Source organism: Sphaeramia orbicularis, chromosome 4, assembly GCF_902148855.1.
Source record: "Sphaeramia orbicularis chromosome 4, fSphaOr1.1, whole genome shotgun sequence".
Taxonomy (NCBI): Eukaryota; Metazoa; Chordata; class Actinopteri; order Kurtiformes; family Apogonidae; genus Sphaeramia; species Sphaeramia orbicularis.
This window is the reverse complement of record NC_043960.1, coordinates 8,244,317-8,265,836: the sequence shown is the minus strand read 5'-3', so window position 1 is coordinate 8,265,836 and position 21,520 is coordinate 8,244,317. Positions and strand designations below refer to the sequence as shown.

At 36.3% G+C, this 21,520-nt stretch overlaps 1 protein-coding gene across 6 annotated transcripts in view; it reads left to right on the top strand.

Annotated features, from left to right (window-relative positions):
• LOC115418093 (putative tyrosine-protein phosphatase auxilin) overlaps nt 1–21,520 on the top strand; it is a 247,364-nt gene that overhangs the window by 176,477 nt on the left and 49,367 nt on the right. For 2 of the 6 annotated variants that reach the window (XM_030132417.1, XM_030132414.1), the window contains exon 2: nt 12,553–12,691. In XM_030132417.1, the coding sequence (XP_029988277.1) occupies nt 12,679–12,691 (13 nt within the window). In that variant the 5' untranslated portion in view covers nt 12,553–12,678. Of the gene's footprint in view, nt 1–12,210; nt 12,692–21,520 lie in introns of those variants that run through there. The other 4 variants (XM_030132413.1, XM_030132410.1, XM_030132412.1 and 1 more) reach the window with 3 other exon arrangements.

Sequence of the window (21,520 nt, the reverse complement as noted above, 5' to 3'; positions counted from 1 at the left end):
TTATGAGAAACTTAATCAAGATTTTTTTCCTGAGTGTTTTTATTCCTTGTTAGGCATGAAAACAAACAAACAAACAATGCAACTGAAATTTTTTATGAACCTATTTTTCATGGAGTTACAAAAATGTCCACTCATCTGGACATTTGATTTCATGCATTTGATTTTTGAAGCAAAGAAACATGTATTTAAAATGCATTATCAGAAAGTGATAAACTGTATGAAAACCATGAAATGAAAACATTTTTAAAGCCACTAATGCCGTTTTATCACATTTTATCATACTCTAATACTAGTTGTTACTCAATTCATGGAGATAATATGCAAAAAAATATACACTTTTTGATTAAGAAAACTGTTAATTACAGTCTAATAACAATTAGCAGTTGATTTACACTAAAACATATTACTGCAGATCAGGTTTATCAAGAACAGTAAAGTTATTTTTTTTCCATTTTATTTATTTATTTAGACAAGGACAATGGACAATATATATTAACATTAAAAAGGAGAGCTGTAGTGTTCCAGGTTCTAACACTAGTGCTAATTTCCACCTGTAGTCCCTGAACAGGCTGATGTTCTCATTAAAAAACCAGACATTAATAAAAACTAAAACATTAATAAAACTTTAAAAAATGTATTTCTATAACTCCATCTGCATAAAATATTCATTCCCATCCAACCATTCAGTGTCTTATTCATCCCACTGCAGTCCATCACACACATTAATTACAGTGGATGGGATGGTGCATAAGCGTCCACTGTGTCGGCTGATATGGAACTAAAATAACAAAACCCATGAATATACAAGAGAACAGCTGGAGAATATCTGTCCACTGTAGTGACCAGTATGCATGAAAGGGTTAACCCTTTCATGCATGAATTATGAGAAACTTAATATTTTTTCCTGAGTGTTTTTATTCCTCTTTAGGCATGAAAGGTACCAGCTTGTACCTAAAAGGGTACAAATAGGGATTGGAATCGAGAACCGGTTCTTTTTTTGAGAACCGGTTCCCAGTAGCTCGGTTCCTTGGAATCGTTTGCGTGCCTGCTTAACAATTCTGCTTATCGATTCCGCCTTTGTTGTGCATACGCAATGACGTCACACGCACTGTTTTGGTCAGAACGTAACCAACATGGCGTTGAGGCAGAAACGGTCTAAACAGACGACAGTAGGTCCACTTACTTGGAACACTGGCAAAGCTTCCATGTCTTCAAAAGGGTGGAATCCCTCCAATATCCTCAAACATTTGTCCACAGCATGTGAATCATTTACAGGAATGTCACGTATTTGATACTCTACCTAGCGGCATTTGTGAATGTAGCGGCAGAGTGAACGCCGGGCCAGTTCCGGTGTGGGCAATAAACGTCGTAACTCGTCAAATACAAGTTTCCGAAGGTAAGAAGGGAAAGGAAATGAGGTGCACAACAACGGGAGCCGAGCCGAGTCGAACCGGTTCCACGTAATAGAAATGCAGCAATAGAGGAATTAGTTGAGAGTCTTTAGTTTCACTTTCACTGTACGCCCCCAATCCGGGCCGGTGTGGCATAAAATACGGACCTTGTAAAATTTGGACCTTGTAAAATTTGGACCTATTTGGAATTTGCGCATGGTTAGGGGTTAGGGTTAGGGGTTAGGGGTCGCTGAACCTGACATCCTGTAAGGCTGCGCTCGCGCATGCGCAAATTCCAAATAGGTCCAAATTTTACAAGGTCCATATTTTATCCCACACCGGCATCATCTGTTCTTATTATTTGTACCAGTGGCGGCTGCTTGTCTTTCAGACAGGGGAAGCTCATTGTCGGCTTACAAAACAAAAAAAAAAAAAAAAAAAAGAATTAAGAAAATGGTCAGTGACCTTATCGTACCAAGTAGGCGTCTTTCCCAGGGACTGGACCAGTGTCCTCTGAATGTCCAGCAGAGCTGGGCTGCTTAGATTGCCTTGGCCCATTGTATTGTGGGTGTAAGACTTCAGCCTTTTTAAACTACAGATGCTCCTTTCACTGTGACCTAGCCGACAGTTTGATTGATTTAACTATCTACAAAACAATATTAAACTCGAACAAGAAATGATTAAATTATGTAACTGAAACAAGAAAACGCTGAAATTATGTTAAATTGAAACAAGGAAGTACAATGAGTGGGTTTTATTTACAGTGCAAGAAATGAATGAGTAATTTCGTAGTAGTTTCTCTCTTGAATTCACAGCAGAATGTGCGACGGTATTAAACTGAACTGTGTCAGTGAAGGAGCAGATCTGAAAACAGCTGTCAATCAAACGGGGTTCAGCCTTTTGACCGATCATTTAACTCACTGATCATGTTCACATGGGATTCTGGCGTCCAGCCCGGCCGAGCTCCGCCCACAGCTCCATTCACCCCCAGAGACACCCGGCGTCCGGGGGCGGGACAACATCGTGGCATTTATCCAGTTACCGTCCAGTTTTGACGCAATGAAAAAAAACTGTTCCATTCATTCCCATTGAAGCCCAGAGACGCCCACAGTCTACGGACAAATGCACTGAGCAGAGATGGAGGAGAAAACAGCGCAACGGGAATGGAGGAGAAGTGAACAACATCGCGTCTGTTGGTTTGTGATAAAGCTGATTCTGAACGAACTCATCTGTGAGATGAACGTGTTCTAACGCATTTGTAGTTAATAAAATGTCAACACAACCCAACATATTTAACCATTTAATTTTCGTAATTTTAGGGGAAGCCGGGCTTCCCTTGCAGTCTATGAGAAATCGCCACTGATTTGTACATACTGTATATGGTATATTTTTTGTGCAGATGGAAATATAAAAGACAGTTAATGCAAACACACCCGTTTGTACTCTTTTATTCCCTCACTCAATGAGAATTAACAAGAGAATCGATAAGGAGTCGGATAGATAAGCAATATCGATAATGGAATCGGAATCGTTAAATTCTTAACGATTCCCATCCCTAGGTACAAATGCTTGTCGCTTTTTTGAGAGACATTTCTGTACCCTTTCGAAATGGTCCATTTTTGTACCTTAAGTACTTTACATAGAAAGAAAACTCTCATATAGTTGATAATGCCATGATGATTAAAGTTTGAACCGGTGGACAAACAGAAAAAAAAAACATAAAACGGCATAGGCAAGCTACAACATCAAGACACGGAGGTGTGAATGAAAACTGGATAAAACAGAGATTATGGCAGAGGTTCTAATAAGCTAAATAAATTATTAAGCTATAATCAATGAGCTAATTGGGCTATTAAATTAAAACACAAATGATTATTAAATATAATATAGAGTAATTACAGTATGATATATAATAAATAATGTGCTATGCCTAATGTTTGAACTATAATTAGGCCTACTGTTCAGTTCTCCTAGCCTATAGCCTATTCTCATGGTCTACACACCTTTTTTAATGCTGCAGGGTACCTTATAGTACAAATTTGTACTTTACATAATTTTGGACCCTTTTTCATACTCTAAAGGTGCAATTCTGGCCTCCTAAAGACCAATATTGTACTTTTGAGAGAACCTTCTTAAAAAATGTACTTATAGGTACATAAATGTTCTGATCTCGTACCTCTATTTTTGAGAGTGTAGAGTTAAAAAAATGTCCACTCAGCTGGACACCATGCATTTAATTTTAGAAGCAAAGAAACATGTATTTACTGATATACTGTGTGAAAACTATGAAATAAAAACATTCTAATGCCGCTAATCCGATGTTTTCTCACATTTTAACATACCTGCATGAGGATAATATGCAAAAAAACCCCGCAACTTTTTGCTTAAAAACAAAACTATTAATCACAGTCTAATAACAATTAGCAATTTTTTTACACTCAAACATGTTAGTGCAGATCAGGGTTATCTAGAACAGTAAAGTTACAGTCATGGTCTGAATGTCAGTGTATGAGATGGTGTATAAGCGTCCATTGTGTTGGCTGATATGGAACTAAAACAACAAAACCCATGAATATACAAGAGAACAGCTGGAGAAGAACTGTCCACTGGAGTGACCACTATGCATGAAAGGGTTAATCTACAGTTTTTATCTACAAGCATGATTTTAACTAGATTCACTGCTCCATTTTTCCAGTCCTTAACCCATAAAGACCCAGTGCTATTTTTGTGTAAATTTTTCTCTATATTTAATCTTTCTTAAGTGATTTTTAACCATTTATTGTAATATTACCCTCTTTATTTTGAGTTTTTTCAGTGTAAATCATGTATCTTCCTATATTTATTTCACTGATCATGTAGATCTGGGGTGTCAAACTCATTTTAGTTAGGGGCTGCATACAGCCTAATATGATATAAAGTTGGCCGGACCATTAGAATAATATAAATAATAGGATAAGAACTGATAAATAATGTCAACACCCAAGTTTTTTTCTATGTTTTTGAGTGAAAAAAAAGTTAGATTCCGTTATGAAAATGTTTACATCTACGAGCTGTACTTGAACATAACATAAACAAATATGAAGTATGTGGAATTTTACCAATATTCTGCCTCTTACTAAATGTTTTGTGTATTTGCAGATCCATTGTGATCTGTAAGTTGTGATGCATATGTATAAATGATAAACTAAGGTGTAATATTGTTCAAATTGCTCTTATTTTTCTAAAGAATTTTCAGGTTGTTCACATTTTTTGCAAAAGGCTAGTCTGTAAATGTAAACATTTTTGTGTAATTTTACTTCTTTTTTTACACTACAACAAAGAGAAACATTTGTAGTTTTCATTATTTATAGGTTATTATGATAGTATAGTATTTTACTGGTCTGACCCACTTGAGACTGAATTGACCTAAAATGATTTTAACATCCTTGATTGTTTATATCTTCAGTGTAATTTTTGCATTTCACAAATTCATCCAAGGGGCCGGACTGGACCCTTTGGCGGGCTGGTTTTGGCCCTAGGGCCACATATTTGGCACCTGTGATGTAGATGTTCATTAAAGCTCAGAGTAAATTCAGAGGTTCTAATATCAGAAACAGGGAAAACTGCAGAAAAAGTGACTTTTTCAGCAAAATCTATCTTTAACTGAATATAAACCTAGTGTCTCATTCCACTGTCATTGATCCAACTTCATGGGTTTTACTGGTGAATCAATGTTGTAGAAGATGACGGTGTTCCCACAGTAACTATGGAGCCTCTGAGTGCCCCATAAAGACACAAACATCCAATGGCAACCAAAATCATTTACTGATATAAAAAGTTAAATCACTGTCAATCCATTAATCCTATCAATCCATGTAAATATTTGGCGTAAAATGCAGTTTGTCATTTGTTTATGGTCATCAGATATGACCCATTTGGACGTTCAGAGGCTCCATAGTTACCGTGGAAACACCGTCATCTTCTACAACATTGATTCACCAATAAAAAGCATGGCATTGGCTCAATGACAGTGGATGGACACAGTTGGTTTATGTTCAGTGAAAGATAGATTTTGTTGAAAAAGTCACTTTTTCTGCAGTTTTCTCTATTTTTGATATAATAATCCACAACTAGAGAGAAATGATGTTTATAGATATACAACCATCATTTCTTACTTTTATGTCATTTTCATTTATCCCTCTACTTTGTGGAAGGTATGCAAATTACATTCTTTTACAGTATTTTGTTTAAAATATTGCTAGGTCAAGGTGAGGTCATTCTATAAGCAATTCGGGTTTCCGACCTCACCTGCACATTTTCGTACCTTTCTCTCTACCAAGAGAGATATGTACATGTATTTGTCTTACTTTATATTTGTATGTGCAAATAAATAAATAAATAATAAAAGAAACAACAACTTTAATCTGATCTTTTATGAAAATGTACATGATCAGTGAGTTAAATATAGGAAAATACTATATTTTCACTGAAAAAAACACAACATACAGAAGATAATATTACAATAAATGGCAAATCACTTAAGGATAGTTAAATATAGAGAATATAATCATTTGGGAACTGCCACAAAAGTAACACTGGGTCCTTATGGGTTAAAGTAGGACACCTGCATTGACAGTGACATACATGATTTGACATATTCCACTGTCTATTCATGGGCTTAGATTTTTTTTTATTACAGAACAAGAACCCATGGATTACAGGATATAAGTCTCACAGATTTAACCACAAACCTACTTCCACTGTCGGCCTGGTTATTGAGTCTGAGTCGCTGATCTGGCAGATTCCTGGATTTTGCTTTAACTCACAGGGATAATCATTAATCCTTTATCTATCCTTGAGGATGATGGGAAAAGCAATGAACAAGTGAAAGAGTTTCTTTTAAGAGAAGAAGCAGCTCTCACTACTTTAACATTACAGCAGGGCTGTCAAACTCATTTTAGTTCAGGGGCCACATTCAGCCCAACATGATCTGAAGTGGGCCGGACCAGTAAAATAATAGCATAATAATATATAAATAATGTCAGCTCCAAGTTTTCTTATGTTTTTGAGTGAAAAATATAAAATTACATTCTGAAAATATTTACATCTACTCATTGTCCTTTTAAAAATGTGAATAACTTGAAGAATTATGAACAATTTAGAATTTTTTAAGAAAAATAAGTGCAAATTTAACAATATTATGCCTCATCAACTCATTTATACACGCATAACAAGAGGACCCACCAACCACTCTCCCATCACCGTGGGGTCAAAGGTCATCCAGGTCCAACTTACAACTTACAGCTCAATGAATCTACAAATACACAAAATATTTAATAACAGACGGTATATTGGTATGATTATACTTAATTTTTTTAAAGACATTTTAGGATGTTAATGGTTTTTCAGGTTATTCACATTTTTTGTGAAACGGTAGTTTGTAAATGTAAACATTTTCATGTAATGTAACTTTTTTTTACACTACAACAAAGAAAAATTTGGAGTTGTCATTATTTAATAAAAAAAACAGTTATAGGACTTTAAGGGTTAAAGTTAAAAATTCTATTTGTGAAGTCTGACATTAATCATTGGACACAATAGAACGTGATATTGATCATTTGTATAGCTTCATAATCGGTCAAACATCAGCCAGTTGGTCATTAATGAATCTGTTTACCTCTACATCAAACCCATGGAATCTTCAAAACAATGAAGAATCAACATCAAATCAAGGCCCGTGCACATCAGATATGAGGAGAACATGGGTTTGTTTTGTACATTCATACAAATCATGTGTTACAGTGTTTCTGATATAAGACAAGTGTGACATTGACCTCATTAACCCATAAAGACCCAAATGTCCACTAGGGACCAAAAGCATCTACTGATCTAAACGGTTTAATACCTGTTGATCCACTAATCCTATCAATACTTGTAAATAACTGGTGTAAAACACAGTTTGTCATCTTTTCATGGTCATCGGATATGACCTATTTGGACGTATTTGGACATTCAGAGGTTCCATAGTTACTATGGAAACAGCGTCATCTTCTACAACATTGATTGACCAATAAAACCTATGGAGTTGGATCAATGACAGTGGATGGACACACTTGTTTTATGTTCAGTTAATGATAGATTTCATTGAAAAAGTCACTTTTCCCTCATTTTTGATCTAATAACCTTTGAATTTACTCTGAGCTTTTATGGACATCTACATGATCAGTGAATCAAATATAGGAAAAAAGCTGATTTTTACTGAAAAATGCAAAACATGAAAGATAATATTATAATTAATGGTGATAAATAACTTGAAAAAGGTTAAATAGAGAGAAAAATTCATTCGGGAACTTCCACAAATGTATCACTGGGTCTTAATGGGTTAATGCAGTGGTTCCCAACCTTTTTTGGCTCGTGACCCCATTTTAACATCACAAATTTCTGGTGACCCCAGACTTTCAAAACAGAGACATTTTTTGGCTAAAATTAATTTGTTTTTGATCATGTAATAGTTTGCTACACTATGTTGCAAATAAATGTTAATTTTTGATGACATTTAGTCTAAATAATGTATATTATTATGGATGGAGGCAGAAAAGCCAGGTGTAGATTATTGCACAAAGTGAGAATTTGATTTTCCTTGGTCAGGATATGTATAGTCAGTCCAGCTTGGATTTACAAGGCTGACAATTAATACTGAACAAACAACTCAAACTATGAATTATGAAAGAACATCTGAAACCGACCACAATGAACATTTGACAGATAAACAGAACCACAGTGCTTCAGTTTCAGCTTCATAGTTTGTCATGTCTTTTATGGATTGGAATTGTCTCTGTCAATTCATCATAAATTATTTTATTAAGAAGTTTTTCTTAATTTTTTATCAATTACTAGAAATTTCAGGCGACCCCATTTGAATTCCAGGCGACCCCGTGTGGGGTCCCGACCCCAAGATTGAAAAACACTGGGTTAAGGACACACACTCACTTACTCTATGATCTAAGACTATACCCCATATTTCTTCACTGCTCATCCATCCCATCATATCATCCATATTATATAGCTATAAATGTTGGAGTGAAGACACAGAGGTCAAACTGTTGCCCATTGTGACTTTTCCACCCACATTACGATGCCTGTGCTGCACCTGCTGGCTGTGTCCTAAACATTCACATTCACAAGGGCATCAAGGAGTAAATACAGACATTTAGAAACAAGACAGGAAGCTCAGTGGCAACAATGGAGCGGCAGCGCTTTGCGTCCGGTTATGCCGGGGGTATCGTTCCTCCCTTTTTGGACATTCCGTTCCCGCTGCGCTTTGAGCTCCCGTCTGCTGTCCTAAAAGAGTTTCCCAGGCTCATGTCCTCTTTTCAGAACCACGCTGGGTTTCCGTTGCCAGGGGACTAGGCCAAGGAAGGAAGCACGCCATCAGTCGTCAGTGTTTTGTCTGTTTATAACACAACTGGGAATAAAATCATTTATGTTTCGGTTAAATATTAAACATGCTATTAAGAATCGATTAAAAAGCAACACTGCTGCTGCTGCTGCTGCTGCTGTGGGTTTGAGAAAATCCTCCATGATGCAGAGTCACTTTCCTTTTTCTGACAAAGCATGGTGCTGTTGTCTTATAATGCTGACTACAGTGCTCCCCTCATTTTAATCTTCTGCTCTGATTCAGCTCGAGGTCCTTGTTCCACTTAAGTCCTGGTCTCAAATGAGAAATTTTGCCCTATTATGGCGCAGACTTCGTTTCAAGAAAGCAGGTCATATCAAGAGAGGCTTCTTAATATACGCCTGACTAGTCTAAACACTTTACCTCTGGGAACTTCTGTTATTATAATAGATGACACGGCCTATTGTTAGTGTTATTACTGTTTTTGCCACCTTTATCATCTATCATCTGTTTTGCTTCTGTCTAGATTTCAAGGGCAGCAATTTTTCTGAATGTATGTGAGTTAATGTTGCAGCTATAAATCGCATTATCTATTAACTTCCAAATTACTTTGTAGATTTTTAATGCATGTTTTTAACCCATAAAGACCCAAACATCCACTGGTGACCAAAACCATCTACTGATCTAAAATGTTTAATACCGGTTGATCCATTAATCCTATCAATCCATCCAAATAACCGGTGTAAAATGCAGTTTGTCATCTTTTCATGGTCATCAGATATGGCACATATGGACATTCAGAGGCTCCGTAGTTACCGTGGAAACACTGTCATCTTCTACAACACTGATTCACCAGTAAAACCCATGGAGTTGGATCAATGACAGTGGATGGAGATACTTGGTTTATGTTCAGTTATTGATAGACTTGACTGAAAATGTCACGTTTCTTCATTTTTTTCTGTTTTTGATACAATAACCATCAACTTTAATCTGAGCTTTTATGGTCATCTACAGGGTGGGTGAAAAGTAACTAGGCTTTAGAAACTGCTTATAGAATTTTTAGTATCATTTAAGTCATGATGACAACATTTTTTAAACAGACAACACTAATGGGGATTTCTTATTTTCTTATTTCTCATACATATATATTCCATCCCTGGCTGTTTGAGAAAACTGGTTGACACCACTGGTGCTTATGTTGAAATATGAAGATTTACTTTCATTTCCCCATGTAAAAAAAAAAAAACATAAATCATTTGTTTCAATAAATTTGTAATAGCAATATGGATTTAAGTAGCATTTTTTAATGCCTAGTTACTTTTCACCCATCCTGATCAGAAAAGTAAATATAGGAAAATACCTGATTTTCATAGAAAAGATGCAAAATACAGAGAATTATTTTATAATAAATGGTGTTAAATCACTTGGGAAATATTAGGGTTAGTCTTAGAGTTAGGGTTACAGTTAGTATTAGAGTTGGGGTTAGTCTCAGGGTTAGGGTTAGTCTTAGGGTTACAGTTAATATTAGAGTTAGGGTTAGTCTCAGGGTTAGGGTTAGTCTTAGGGTTACAGTTAGTATTAGAGTTAGGGTTAGTCTCAGGGTTAGGGTTAGTCTTAGGGTTACAGTTAGTATTAGAGTTAGGGTTACAGTTAGTGTTAGAGTTAGGGTTAGTCTTAGAGTTAGGGTTACAGGTAGTATTAGAGTTAGGGTTAGTCTCAGGGTTAGGGTTAGTCTTAGGGTTACAGTTAGTATTAGAGTTAAGGTTAGTCTCAGGGTTAGGGTTAGTCTTAGGGTTACAGTTAGTATTAGAGTTAGGGTTACAGTTAGTGTTAGAGTTAGGGTTAGTCTTAGAGTTAGGGTTACAGGTAGTATTAGAGTTAGGGTTACAGTTACTGTAGTATTAGAGTTAGGGTTAGTCTCAGGGTAAGGGTTACAGTTAGTCTTAGAGTTAGGGTTACAGTTAATATGAGAGTTAGGGTTACAGTTAGTGTTAGAGTTAGGGTTACAGTTAGTGTTAGAGTTAGGGTTACAGTTAGTGTTAGAGTTAGGATTAGTCTTAGAGTTAGGGTTACAGGTAGTATTAGAGTTGGGGTTAGCCTCAGGGTTAGGGTTAGTCGTAGGGTTACAGTTAGTATTAGAGTTAGGGTTAGTCTCAGGGTTTGGATTAGTCTTGGAGTTAGAGTTACAGTTAGTCTTAGGGTTAGGGTTACAGTTAGTATTAGAGTTGGGGTTAGTCTCAGGGTTAGGGTTAGTCTTAGAGTTAGGGTTAGTCTCAGGGTTTGGGTTAGTCTTAGAGTTACAGTTAGTATTAGAGTTAGGGTTACAGTTAGTGTTAGAGTTAGGGTTACAGTTAGTATTAGAGTTAGGGTTACAGTTAGTGTTAGAGTTAGGATTAGTCTTAGAGTTAGGGTTACAGGTAGTATTAGAGTTAGGGTTCGTCTCAGGGTTAGGGTTACAGTTAGTATTAGAGTTAGGGTTAGTCTCAGGGTTAGGGTTAGTCTTAGGGTTACAGTTAGTCTTAGGGTTAGGGTTACAGTTAGTATTAGAGTTAGGGTTAGTCTTAGGGTTACAGTTAGTTTTAGAGTTAGGGTTAGTCTCAGGGTTAGGGTTAGTCTTAGGGTTACAGTTAGTCTTAGAGTTAGGGTTACAGTTAGTGTTAAAGTTGAGGTTAGTCTTAGGGTTAGGGTTACAGTTAGTATTAGAGTTGGGGTTAGTCTCAGGGTTAGGGTTAGTCTTAGGGTTACAGTTAGTCTTAGGGTTAGGGTTACAGTTAGTATTAGAGTTGGGGTTAGTCTCAGGGTTGGGGTTTTGTGACCCGGACATCTTGGCGTAAATTGACATGCAATCAAATGGCGTTGAATAACACGCGAAAGGTCGAGAATGCGTAGGTTTCCAACCCAATCCAATCCAACCCAACTTTATTTGTAAAGCACTTCAGAACAACCAGAGTGGACCAAAGTGCTGTACAGAAGAATAAATAAAAAAAACAAAATAACAGAGTAAAATACGAGAATAGATTAAAAGACATAGAACTGTAAAAAAATTAAACAAATAAATAAATAAATGAATGAATGAATAAACATATAAATAAACAAATAAATAAATAGATAAAAATACAGAAGAATAGATAAAACCTAAATCAAATCAATAAAATCATCTAAATAAAATCATTTGGGAACTGTCACAAAAATAGCACTGGGTCTTTAATGCGGGTCTCTTTGGTTTTTGATGCGGTCCAATGCCAGCTCGTCCTCACAACTCCACACGCAGGGATAACATGATAGGACAGTGTGTTGGGGTGGATTTCCCTTTAACTAATTCGGGGACTACAGCGGCAGCAGCAGCGGCAGAAGCAGCGTCGTAGTAAAATGCGGAGCTGAGAGGAGACTAGACGAAGAGAGAGAGAGAGAGAGAGAGAGAGAGAGAGAGAGAGAGAGAGAGAGAGGGGAAGAGAGGGAGGGAGTGAGAGAGAGAGAGAGAGAGAGACCAGGCCGCCGGGCAGCAGAATTTATTTATTCCTCCAGAAAACAGAGGGGACTCGTCCTCCTCTCCTCGGACATGTGCAGGCAGCAGTTGTAGCTCCAGAAGCGGCGGCAGCGGCAGCGGCAGTGGCAGCGGCTGAAGCGGCTGAAGCGGCGGCGACGCACCACATATACGGGGCTTCTTTTGTGTTTTAGTTACCTCCCCCCCCTCCCCTCTCCTTCTTCCTCTTGTGTCCTTCGGTAATGAGCTTGTTGGGGGCCTACAAGAAAAAGACCAGTTACGATGGCTATGAATCTTTGCAGTTGGTCGATAGCGGCGGAGATAGCTTCGGTATCGGCAGAGGGAGCAGCGGCAGCGCGCACGGAGGCTCCACCGCGGCCACCGTTGGAGCGAAGGCAGGCCCGCTGAGGGAGGACGACTGCAGCACCATGGACAGCTCAGGTAAAGACCCCCGCACCCTCCGGACACTCCGACGGAGGTTTTACGCACATATTGGCACAGTTTGCGTCAGAACGAACCACTTTACGCAGTTGATATTTGTCCATAGTGTTAGAAGCAGATAACAAAAAGGCTAAAAAAAAAATAAAAATACTGTAATGCTATGCACCTCCAGGAGTCCCACAGATGGTTTCCAGACCCCACCTACAGAACATAAAACCACTGACCCACCTATAGCATGCAGAGTGTATGTAAAGAAAGCTACACTGTCACCCATTAACCCATAAATACCTCACCGCTACTTTTGTGGCACTTTTTTTCTACACTTAAGTCATTTATAAACATTCATTATAATATTATCCTCTGTATTTTGTGGTTTTTCAGTGTAAATCCAGTATGTTCTTACATTTAATTTACTAATTATGTAGATTTTTATTGAAGCTCACATTAAAGTTGAGGGTAGTTATATTAGAAACAGACAAAACTCAAGAAAAAGTGACTTTTTCAGCAAAAATTTCAATAACTGAGCATAAACCCAGTGTGTCCATCCACTGTCATTGATCCAACTCTATGGGTTTTGCTGGTGAATCAATGCTGTAGAAGATGACGTGTTTCCATGGTAACTACAGAGCCTCTGAACGTCCAAATGGGTCATATCTGATGACCATGAAAAGATGACAAATGGCCTTTTATACCAATTATCTACATCTACATCTACATGTATTGTTAGTATTAGTGGATCAGAAATTCTTATGTTTTGGTTGCCAGTGGAGGTTTGAGTCTTTATGGGTTAAGCAAAAACGTAAGTAGTGCTTAATTTGACCCATAAAGACTAGTTTTTCAGTGTAAATCAAGCATTTTCCTACATTTAATTCACTGATCATGTAGATGTTCATTAAAGCTCACATTAAAGTTGAGGGTAATTATATTAGAAACAGACTTTTGTCTCAAGAAAAAGTTACTTTTTCAGCAAAAAATTCAACAGCTGAACGTAAACCCAGTGTGTCCATCCACTGTCATTGATCCAACTCTATGGGTTTTACTGGTGAATCCATGTTGTAGAAGATGACAGTGTTTCCATGGTAACTACAGAGCCTCTGAACGTCCAAATGGGTCATATCTGATGACCATGAAAAGATGACAAACTGTATTTTATGCCAATTATTTACATGTATTTATAGGATTAGTGGATCAGAAATTCTGATTGGTTTTGGTCGCCAGTGGAGGTTTGGGTCTTTATGGGTTAAGCAAAAAAAGTAAATAATGTTTAATTTATCCCATAAAGACATAGTGCTACTTTTGTGGCAGTTCCAAAATAGTTTTTTCTCTATATTTGACTTTTCTTAAGTGATTTATCACCATATATTACAATATCATCCTCTGTATTTTGTGTTTTTTCAGTGGAAATCAGTCATTTTCTGATATTTAATTCACTGATCATATAGATGTTCGGAAAAGATAAGATCAAAGGTGAGGGATATTATATCAGAAAAAAGAGAAAACTGAAGAAAAAGTCACTTTTTTAGCAAAATCTATCATTAACTGAACATAGTCCAACTCTTTGGGTTTTACTGGTGAATCAATGTTGTAGAAGATGACATTGTTTCCATGGTAACTACAGAGCCTCTGAACATCCAAATGGGTCATATCTGATGACCATGAAAAGATGACAAACTGTATTTTACACCAATTATTTACATGTATTGATAGGATTAGTCTATCAACAGGTATTAAACAGTTTAGATCAGTAGATGGTTTTGGTCGCTGATGGACATTTGGGTCTTTATGGGTTAAATTGCACTTTTCTAAACAAAGTGCTTTATGCATGCGGATGCTGTAGAATCAAAACAATCTGCATAAGAAAGAAGAAAGAAGTCAGTAAAAGGGAATAAAATGTCAAGATCAAACTTCGTCCAGATGTAAATGGCAATAGAACAAAATTAGGCTTATTCATTTGTTACCCAGCAAAGTTGTTTTATGGAGGAAACTGGGTGGAAAGGATTACATCATCTAGGTCAAATTAATATAAAGCCAATGTGGAAGGTATCAAAGGTAAATAACTTGTCCTGATCAAAACAATATCTTGACTCCTCTTTTTCTTTTGAAGCTTTTTGAATATTTTTTTACTCTCAGATATGGTGCTGAAATGATGCAGAATGATGCCAAATAGGACTGGGCAAAATTATATCAAATCTGTTCTAATGTTTGAGGTTTTACTTTCTGAAAATTATTCAGAGATTATTCCTCTGGAGACCTTTCTTGCTAATATATTAACTGTGAATATACAGTATATGTGAATATGTATGTTATATGTTTCTCCAGTCAGATATGGCCGATAATTTTAGCAAAAAAGGAGTATTTGTGTATCATATTTTGTCATCATGTAGCCTTAAAACATTTGATTAAAAGTGCAAATAATTCTTAACATTGAAAAATAATGTGGTTTAACTTTTTGGCAATATCGTGTAGCTCTGCGTAAAACAGAATTATAAATTTTAATGAAAAACATAATGTCTTCTCTTTCCAAAACCCCGCATATGTTCCAAAGTTCACCAAAAACTCAGGTTAAATGCTGAAATCCAAACAGCAGCTAAAAACGTAGGGAAAACCCTGTAAATTTTGCGCTCTGTTAATTTAGTTAAGTATCTGTATGCGCTCTAAGGTGCTATTTGTTCCTATTCACCAACCAAATGGTTCAAATTATGTGCTTCATATGTGTAAAGTAACAAAAGCTCTTCATAGACATCCACTTAACATGCTATATTTGTAATATGTGTAATATTTTCAACATACTAGCAAATGACAGTGCTCTATATTGCTCTATAAATCCAATATGTCTTTAATTAAAAGTCGCTTTGCTTTAATACCCAGGAGGCAGACACAGACGCCTTTCAGTTGAGAAATTATTGAACTGGTCATGATTGATAGATTCACAGGTCTCTGATTAAAAGCTCAGACGTTAATGGATGTTTGTGATGATAAGTGTACATGGCAATACATCTGTTTATCGAATTAAGCTCAGTAATAGCTCATTTGTTTTGACACCTTCATGCTCAGATATATAGCGACCATGTCAGAGAATAAAGTTTTGACTTCTCATACTAGATAGATAGATAGATAGATAGATAGATAGATAGATAGATAGATAGATAGATAGATAGATAGATAGATAGATAGATAGATAGATAGATTTGTCCTTGAACCCATAAAGACCCAGGGGTAATTTTGCAGCAGTTCCCGAATTATTTTTTTCTCTATATTTAACCTTTCTTAAATAATTTATGACTAATTATTACAATATTATCCTCTGTATTTTACATTTTTTTCCCATGAAAATCATGTATTTTCCTATATTTAATTCACTGACCATGTAGATGTTCATTAAGCACCGGAGTAAAGTTGAGCATTATTGTATCAAATACAGAAAAAACTGCAGAAAAAGTGACTTTTTCAGTAAAATATATTATTAACTGAACATAAATCAAGTGTCTCCATCCACTGTCATTGATCCAACTTCTTTGGTCTTACTGGAAAATCAATGCTGTAGAAGATGACGGTGTTTCCATGTTCACTACGGAGCATCCGAACATCCAAATGGGTCACATCTGATGACCATGAAAAGATGACAAGCTGTATTTTACACCATTTAAATGGATTGATGGGATTAGTGGATCAACAGGTATTAAACATTTTACATCAGTAGATGATTTTGGTCGCTGGTGGTTGTTTGGGTTTTTATGGGTTAAGATCATCTTCTAACCTACTTTTCATGTGCTTTAAACTTAACAAAACCCCCATATTCCACAGTACCAGAGTCTTTGTAGGCATCAGTAGTTGTCTATAAAACTGCATTAACCAGATTACCCTGCGACGTTCGTGCGAATCAGCTGTCCGCATTTTTTCTAGATGATGTGTGCAAGAAAATAGGGTGTTGTGGAGACTCCCTCATTCATTCGCAGAGAAAAATCTCTGTTCTTAACACATAAAGACCTAGTGCGACTTTTGCAGTAGTTCTCAAACAAATTTTTCTCTTTATTTAACCTTTCTTAAGTGATTTATCATAATTTATTGTAATATTATCCTCTGTATTTTGTGAATTTTCAGTGAAAATCCAGTATTTTCTTATGTTTAATTTACTGATCATGTAGATGTTCATAAAAGCTCAGATTAAAGTTGAGGGATATTATATCAATAGAGAAAACTGATGAAAAACTGACTTTTTCAGCAAATATATCATTAACTGAACAAAAACCAAGTGCCTCCATCCACTGTCATTGATCAAACTCCATGGGTTTTACTAGTGAATCAATGTTGTAGAAGATGATGATGTTTCCACGGTAACTACAGAGCCTCAAAATGTCCAAATCTGATGACCATGAAAAGATGATGAGCTGTATTTTACTTTTACACCAGTTATTTACATTTATTGAGAGGATTAGTCTATCAACAGGTATTAGATCGTTTAACCCTTTCATGCATAGTGGTCACTGCAGTGGATAGCTATTCTACAGCTGGTCTTCTGTATATTAATGGATTTTGTTGTTCTTTTTGTTTTTTTGTTTGTTTTTTTACACATATCTTTATTAAAGTTTTAAGACACTACATATCTTTTCTGACATGAATTGGTAACATTATGTAGATCTCTCCTGAGCATAAACCCCCAGAATCACAAGCCCTCCCCATAGTTTTCACACAATTTATCAATAAATACATGTTTCTGTGCGTCAAAAATTAAACATGTGGTGTCCAGCTGAGTGGACAATTTTTGCAACTTCATGAAAAATAGGTTCATAAGCATTTTTTTTTTTTCATTATTATTATTATTTTTTTAATTTTTAAAATTATTTTTATTTATTTATTTTTTTTAGAGGAAAATTTTCAATCACATTGTTTTTTTTTCATGCCTAAAGAGGAATAAAAACACTCAGAAAAAATTTTTGATTAAGATTCTCATAATTCATGCATGAAAGGGTTAAATCAGTAGATACTTTTGGTCGGTGGTGGATGTTTGGGTCTTTATGGGTTAAAGACGTAGACAAGCGCGATGTATCCATAAGGCAACAGGAAAAAAAAATAAATAAATAATGGTTTGACTTGCTTTGAGTCATAGCCCCAGTGAGTGGGCTCTGTGTAAAGGACTGCAAACTCCAGAGATAATGTGTAATTTACATTGGCAGGACTAGTTTGTATGTTCTGGATGTAGAAGTAGAAGTAGAATTGCAGTATGTCATACAGTACAGATGGGAGACAAACACAACAACAGTAAAAGGAGAGTTTATATGAATATAATGCTACAACTGTTGGCACTTTTGTTAATATTAGACTGGTCGACTCTCTGCTGCTTTTGTCCTAAATTGTGTCAGTGGTGAAAGAGCCTGGTTCTACCCTGTGTTCACCTTACTGCAGTGGAAGAGGACTCAGAGGACTGAGCCAGCCTCCAGGGATCAACATTTGTGTGAAACAAAAGCAGCTAGATGAGGAGGATGGGCGGGTCAATGAAGGGAAAGGATTGGGGATGAGTATGGGGGTGGTGGGAGTGTGTAGAGGAGGGAGGAGGGGGAGGGTGGGGGGAGCTCCAGTGTCAGATGTCGGTCTGATCTGCCCACCCATTGTTGTGAATTCGCCTCAATATTCCACCGTTTATGTAATGAGGTCCTGTTCAATGCTTTTTGTGGATCTACATATGTTCCCTGGTTTTCTATGATCCCTGACATTCACAAATCAATTTCAAAGCCCTGTTTCTGTAATGGTATTATTAATCTCATGACAGTCTACTGATTTTTGGATCAGTTTTGTTTTGTTTAGATTGCTGACTGGAATATCTGATCAACAGCAGCATCACTAAAATAATCTACACACCCGAGATTAGAAAATTTCTTTTTTATTTTATTTTATTTTACCTTTATTTAACCAGGAAAACCTCACTGAGATTAAGAATCTCTCTCTGTTTAATTACTATTATCACAGTTTTGCCTAATTTCACTAAATTGCATCATAGTTGTTGTAGTTCCCATATTCAAATCAACAATGTCTGCTTAATGAAGGAGCACAGCGACAATATAAGTATTTTTTTTTCTATAATTGGAAATATATTTAGGCAGTAAAGGGTTAATATTAAACCCTGGGGCCATTTGTTTCCAGTGGGAATTATTTCAATGTAACACAAAACAACGGATTAGCCAATAGCAGTATTTATTTATTTTTTTTCTATAATTGGAAATATATTTAGGCAGTAAAGGGTTAATATGTAACCCTGGGGCCATTTGTTTCCAGTGGGAATCATTTCAATGTAACACAAAACAACGGATTAGCCAATAGCAGAAGCTTCATTCATTTAAACCAAGTTATGATCAGAAAACACCAAAGGTACAACAAAACAATTGGTTTTGTTTAACTTTAAGGTGATGTTCTTCTAGTCACATGGATGTATAGAATGTGCATATTGCTACAAGCGATGCGTAGTATTACCATGGCAACACCGATGGAACTTAAAAAAAAAAAAAAAAACACAGACAGAACTGTGGCTGCCTTAAGTAAGAGGGGCAACTGGGATTCAAGGGCTCATATTTTGCAAAACCCACTTTAATTAGTCTTTGGTTCATTTATTTGTGTATTTGGACCCTAATAGTTCAGAAAGTTTGAATTTGAACCCTCCAGGTGCTGCAAAGCTATCTTTATATTAATTCTGGCAAAAATTGAGTGGATTTCTACAACCCGCTTCAATTCCTGCCTAATTTGTTACGTCTATAACTAGTTACGTCATGACATTTGCACATATAAGGTCAAGACTTTCGACGAACATTTCTCAGAGTGCGACATAATTGTTTGTCAGCAGCAGTGGTTGTAGTAAAAACTGAAAATATGTCCAAACTTTAAGCCAGTTACCTAAAATGTTCAGTTGTTGGTTGTATTAACGAACACAAGTGGCTGAACGGGACAGAAAGCACAGTCAGCAACCTGGGGGTGGGGCTTGAAGTGGCTCATTTGCATTTAAAGGGCCAGCGCTCAAAACGGCCTGTCTCGTGTCATTAGTCAGAAATATTGTTGAAGATGGACCTGTGGAGTTGAATTAATAAAGAATTTAGACCCAAACAGCATTTACAGTTCATGTAGATCACAGGGAAATGTTTAAAAATGCATAATTCAATTAAAAAAAGCCAAACATCACTCCTTTAAGCGATTTATCACAGCTTATAATATTATGCATTGCATCCATCCATTTGCATTTTTCACTGTAAATCATGTATTTTTCCTATATTTAATTTAGATGTTGATGAAAATTCAGAATAAATTCAAAGGTTTCAAAATGCATAATTCCATTAAAAAAAAAGCAACATATCACTCCTTTAAAACGCTACGGGTAGTGTTTTCGATGTGTGTGTGTGTAGCCCGTCCATCCTATTCACACAAAGCTGGATATTAAAGGGTAAAGGTTGGCACTCTAGGCAGAGAGAGGCACATTCAGACAATCCATTGATCTTTGTGGTAGTGCTGAGAGCCCTCTGAGCTGCCGACGTCCTGCTCTCTGTTACCGTTCCCATCACCGTTGAGTGGATGGGCTCTGCGCTTCTGTATTACCTGATGGAGCCTGTATCGCAGCCTCCCCTGGTGCCTGTACTCGCGGGGTTTGTCACTGTAGCTGGCTCTCCGGTCGGCACACTCCCACATCCATCTGGACGCAGAAATGGAGGCGCATGAACCAGCAAACGGGCGGAGAAATAAACAAGCACGTAGATTATACAGACATACAACACATAATGAAGGCAGAGGCACAAAAAACTAGGGGCTGGAATCATGATGCCATCACAATTTGTTGCCTATGATGAGGATTTTTATCATGATGTAGTGATTGTGCAATGGGTGATAAACTGCCAAATAATCATCTGTTATCTGGGGAACTAAAACAGGCTCAGATTATACATTTATTCCCTTAATTGTGGTGTTATTTTCAAAGAACCGGGATGGAAAAGAATAAGAAAAAATACATAGAATCTTAACTTTGTGCTCATTTTTTATTCGCAATCTGTGCTTGTTTTCCATGTTTCTGCACACAGATATGGTGTCAAAATGGTGCAAAATGATGCCAAATAGGAACAGGCAAAATTATATCAAATCAATTCTAATAATTGAGGTTTTGCTTTCTGAAAATCGTGAAAAATGCAATGAATCGCAAATATGAAATATCCAGTGATTATGCATTTATTCCCTTAACTGCGGTGTTATTTTCAAAGATTTGAGATGGAAAAGTGTCAGAAAAAGTACATAGAATTTTAACTTTGGTCTTATTTTTTACACATTGATTTAAGTATGACGAGATCTAATGAAAAATATTGATATTTTGAAATAATACAACATATGTGATATACTGTCTTACTCTTAATGTACATGTAGCCAAATTTACAACAATTTAAACTACAGTTACCGCAGAACCACCAACGGGTCATATTTACCCACAGCATTTATTATGTATTTATTCATTTATTCATTTTTTAATGAAACCCCCTCAGTTTTTCATTTCTCCTGTTGTTAAATATAGAGAAAATAAATCCTGATTAAAAGTAAAGACATTTATACCCATAAATACCACTGGATAAAATTGACCCCTGTAGAAATGCATAGTTTTTTTGTGCAGTTTAAAGTTGTATTCAACAGCATTTATCTATTCAACAGTGTGTGATATTAACAACATGTCAACTCATTTACAACAGTTTAAAATGGATAAGAAACACAGATTTATGAAACAAACTAATACCAGATATTTTCTTCTAATGTTCATTTTCAGTGTAATCTGAAATCCGATTTGCACTGACCTCCATGAAAAAATAATTGTTC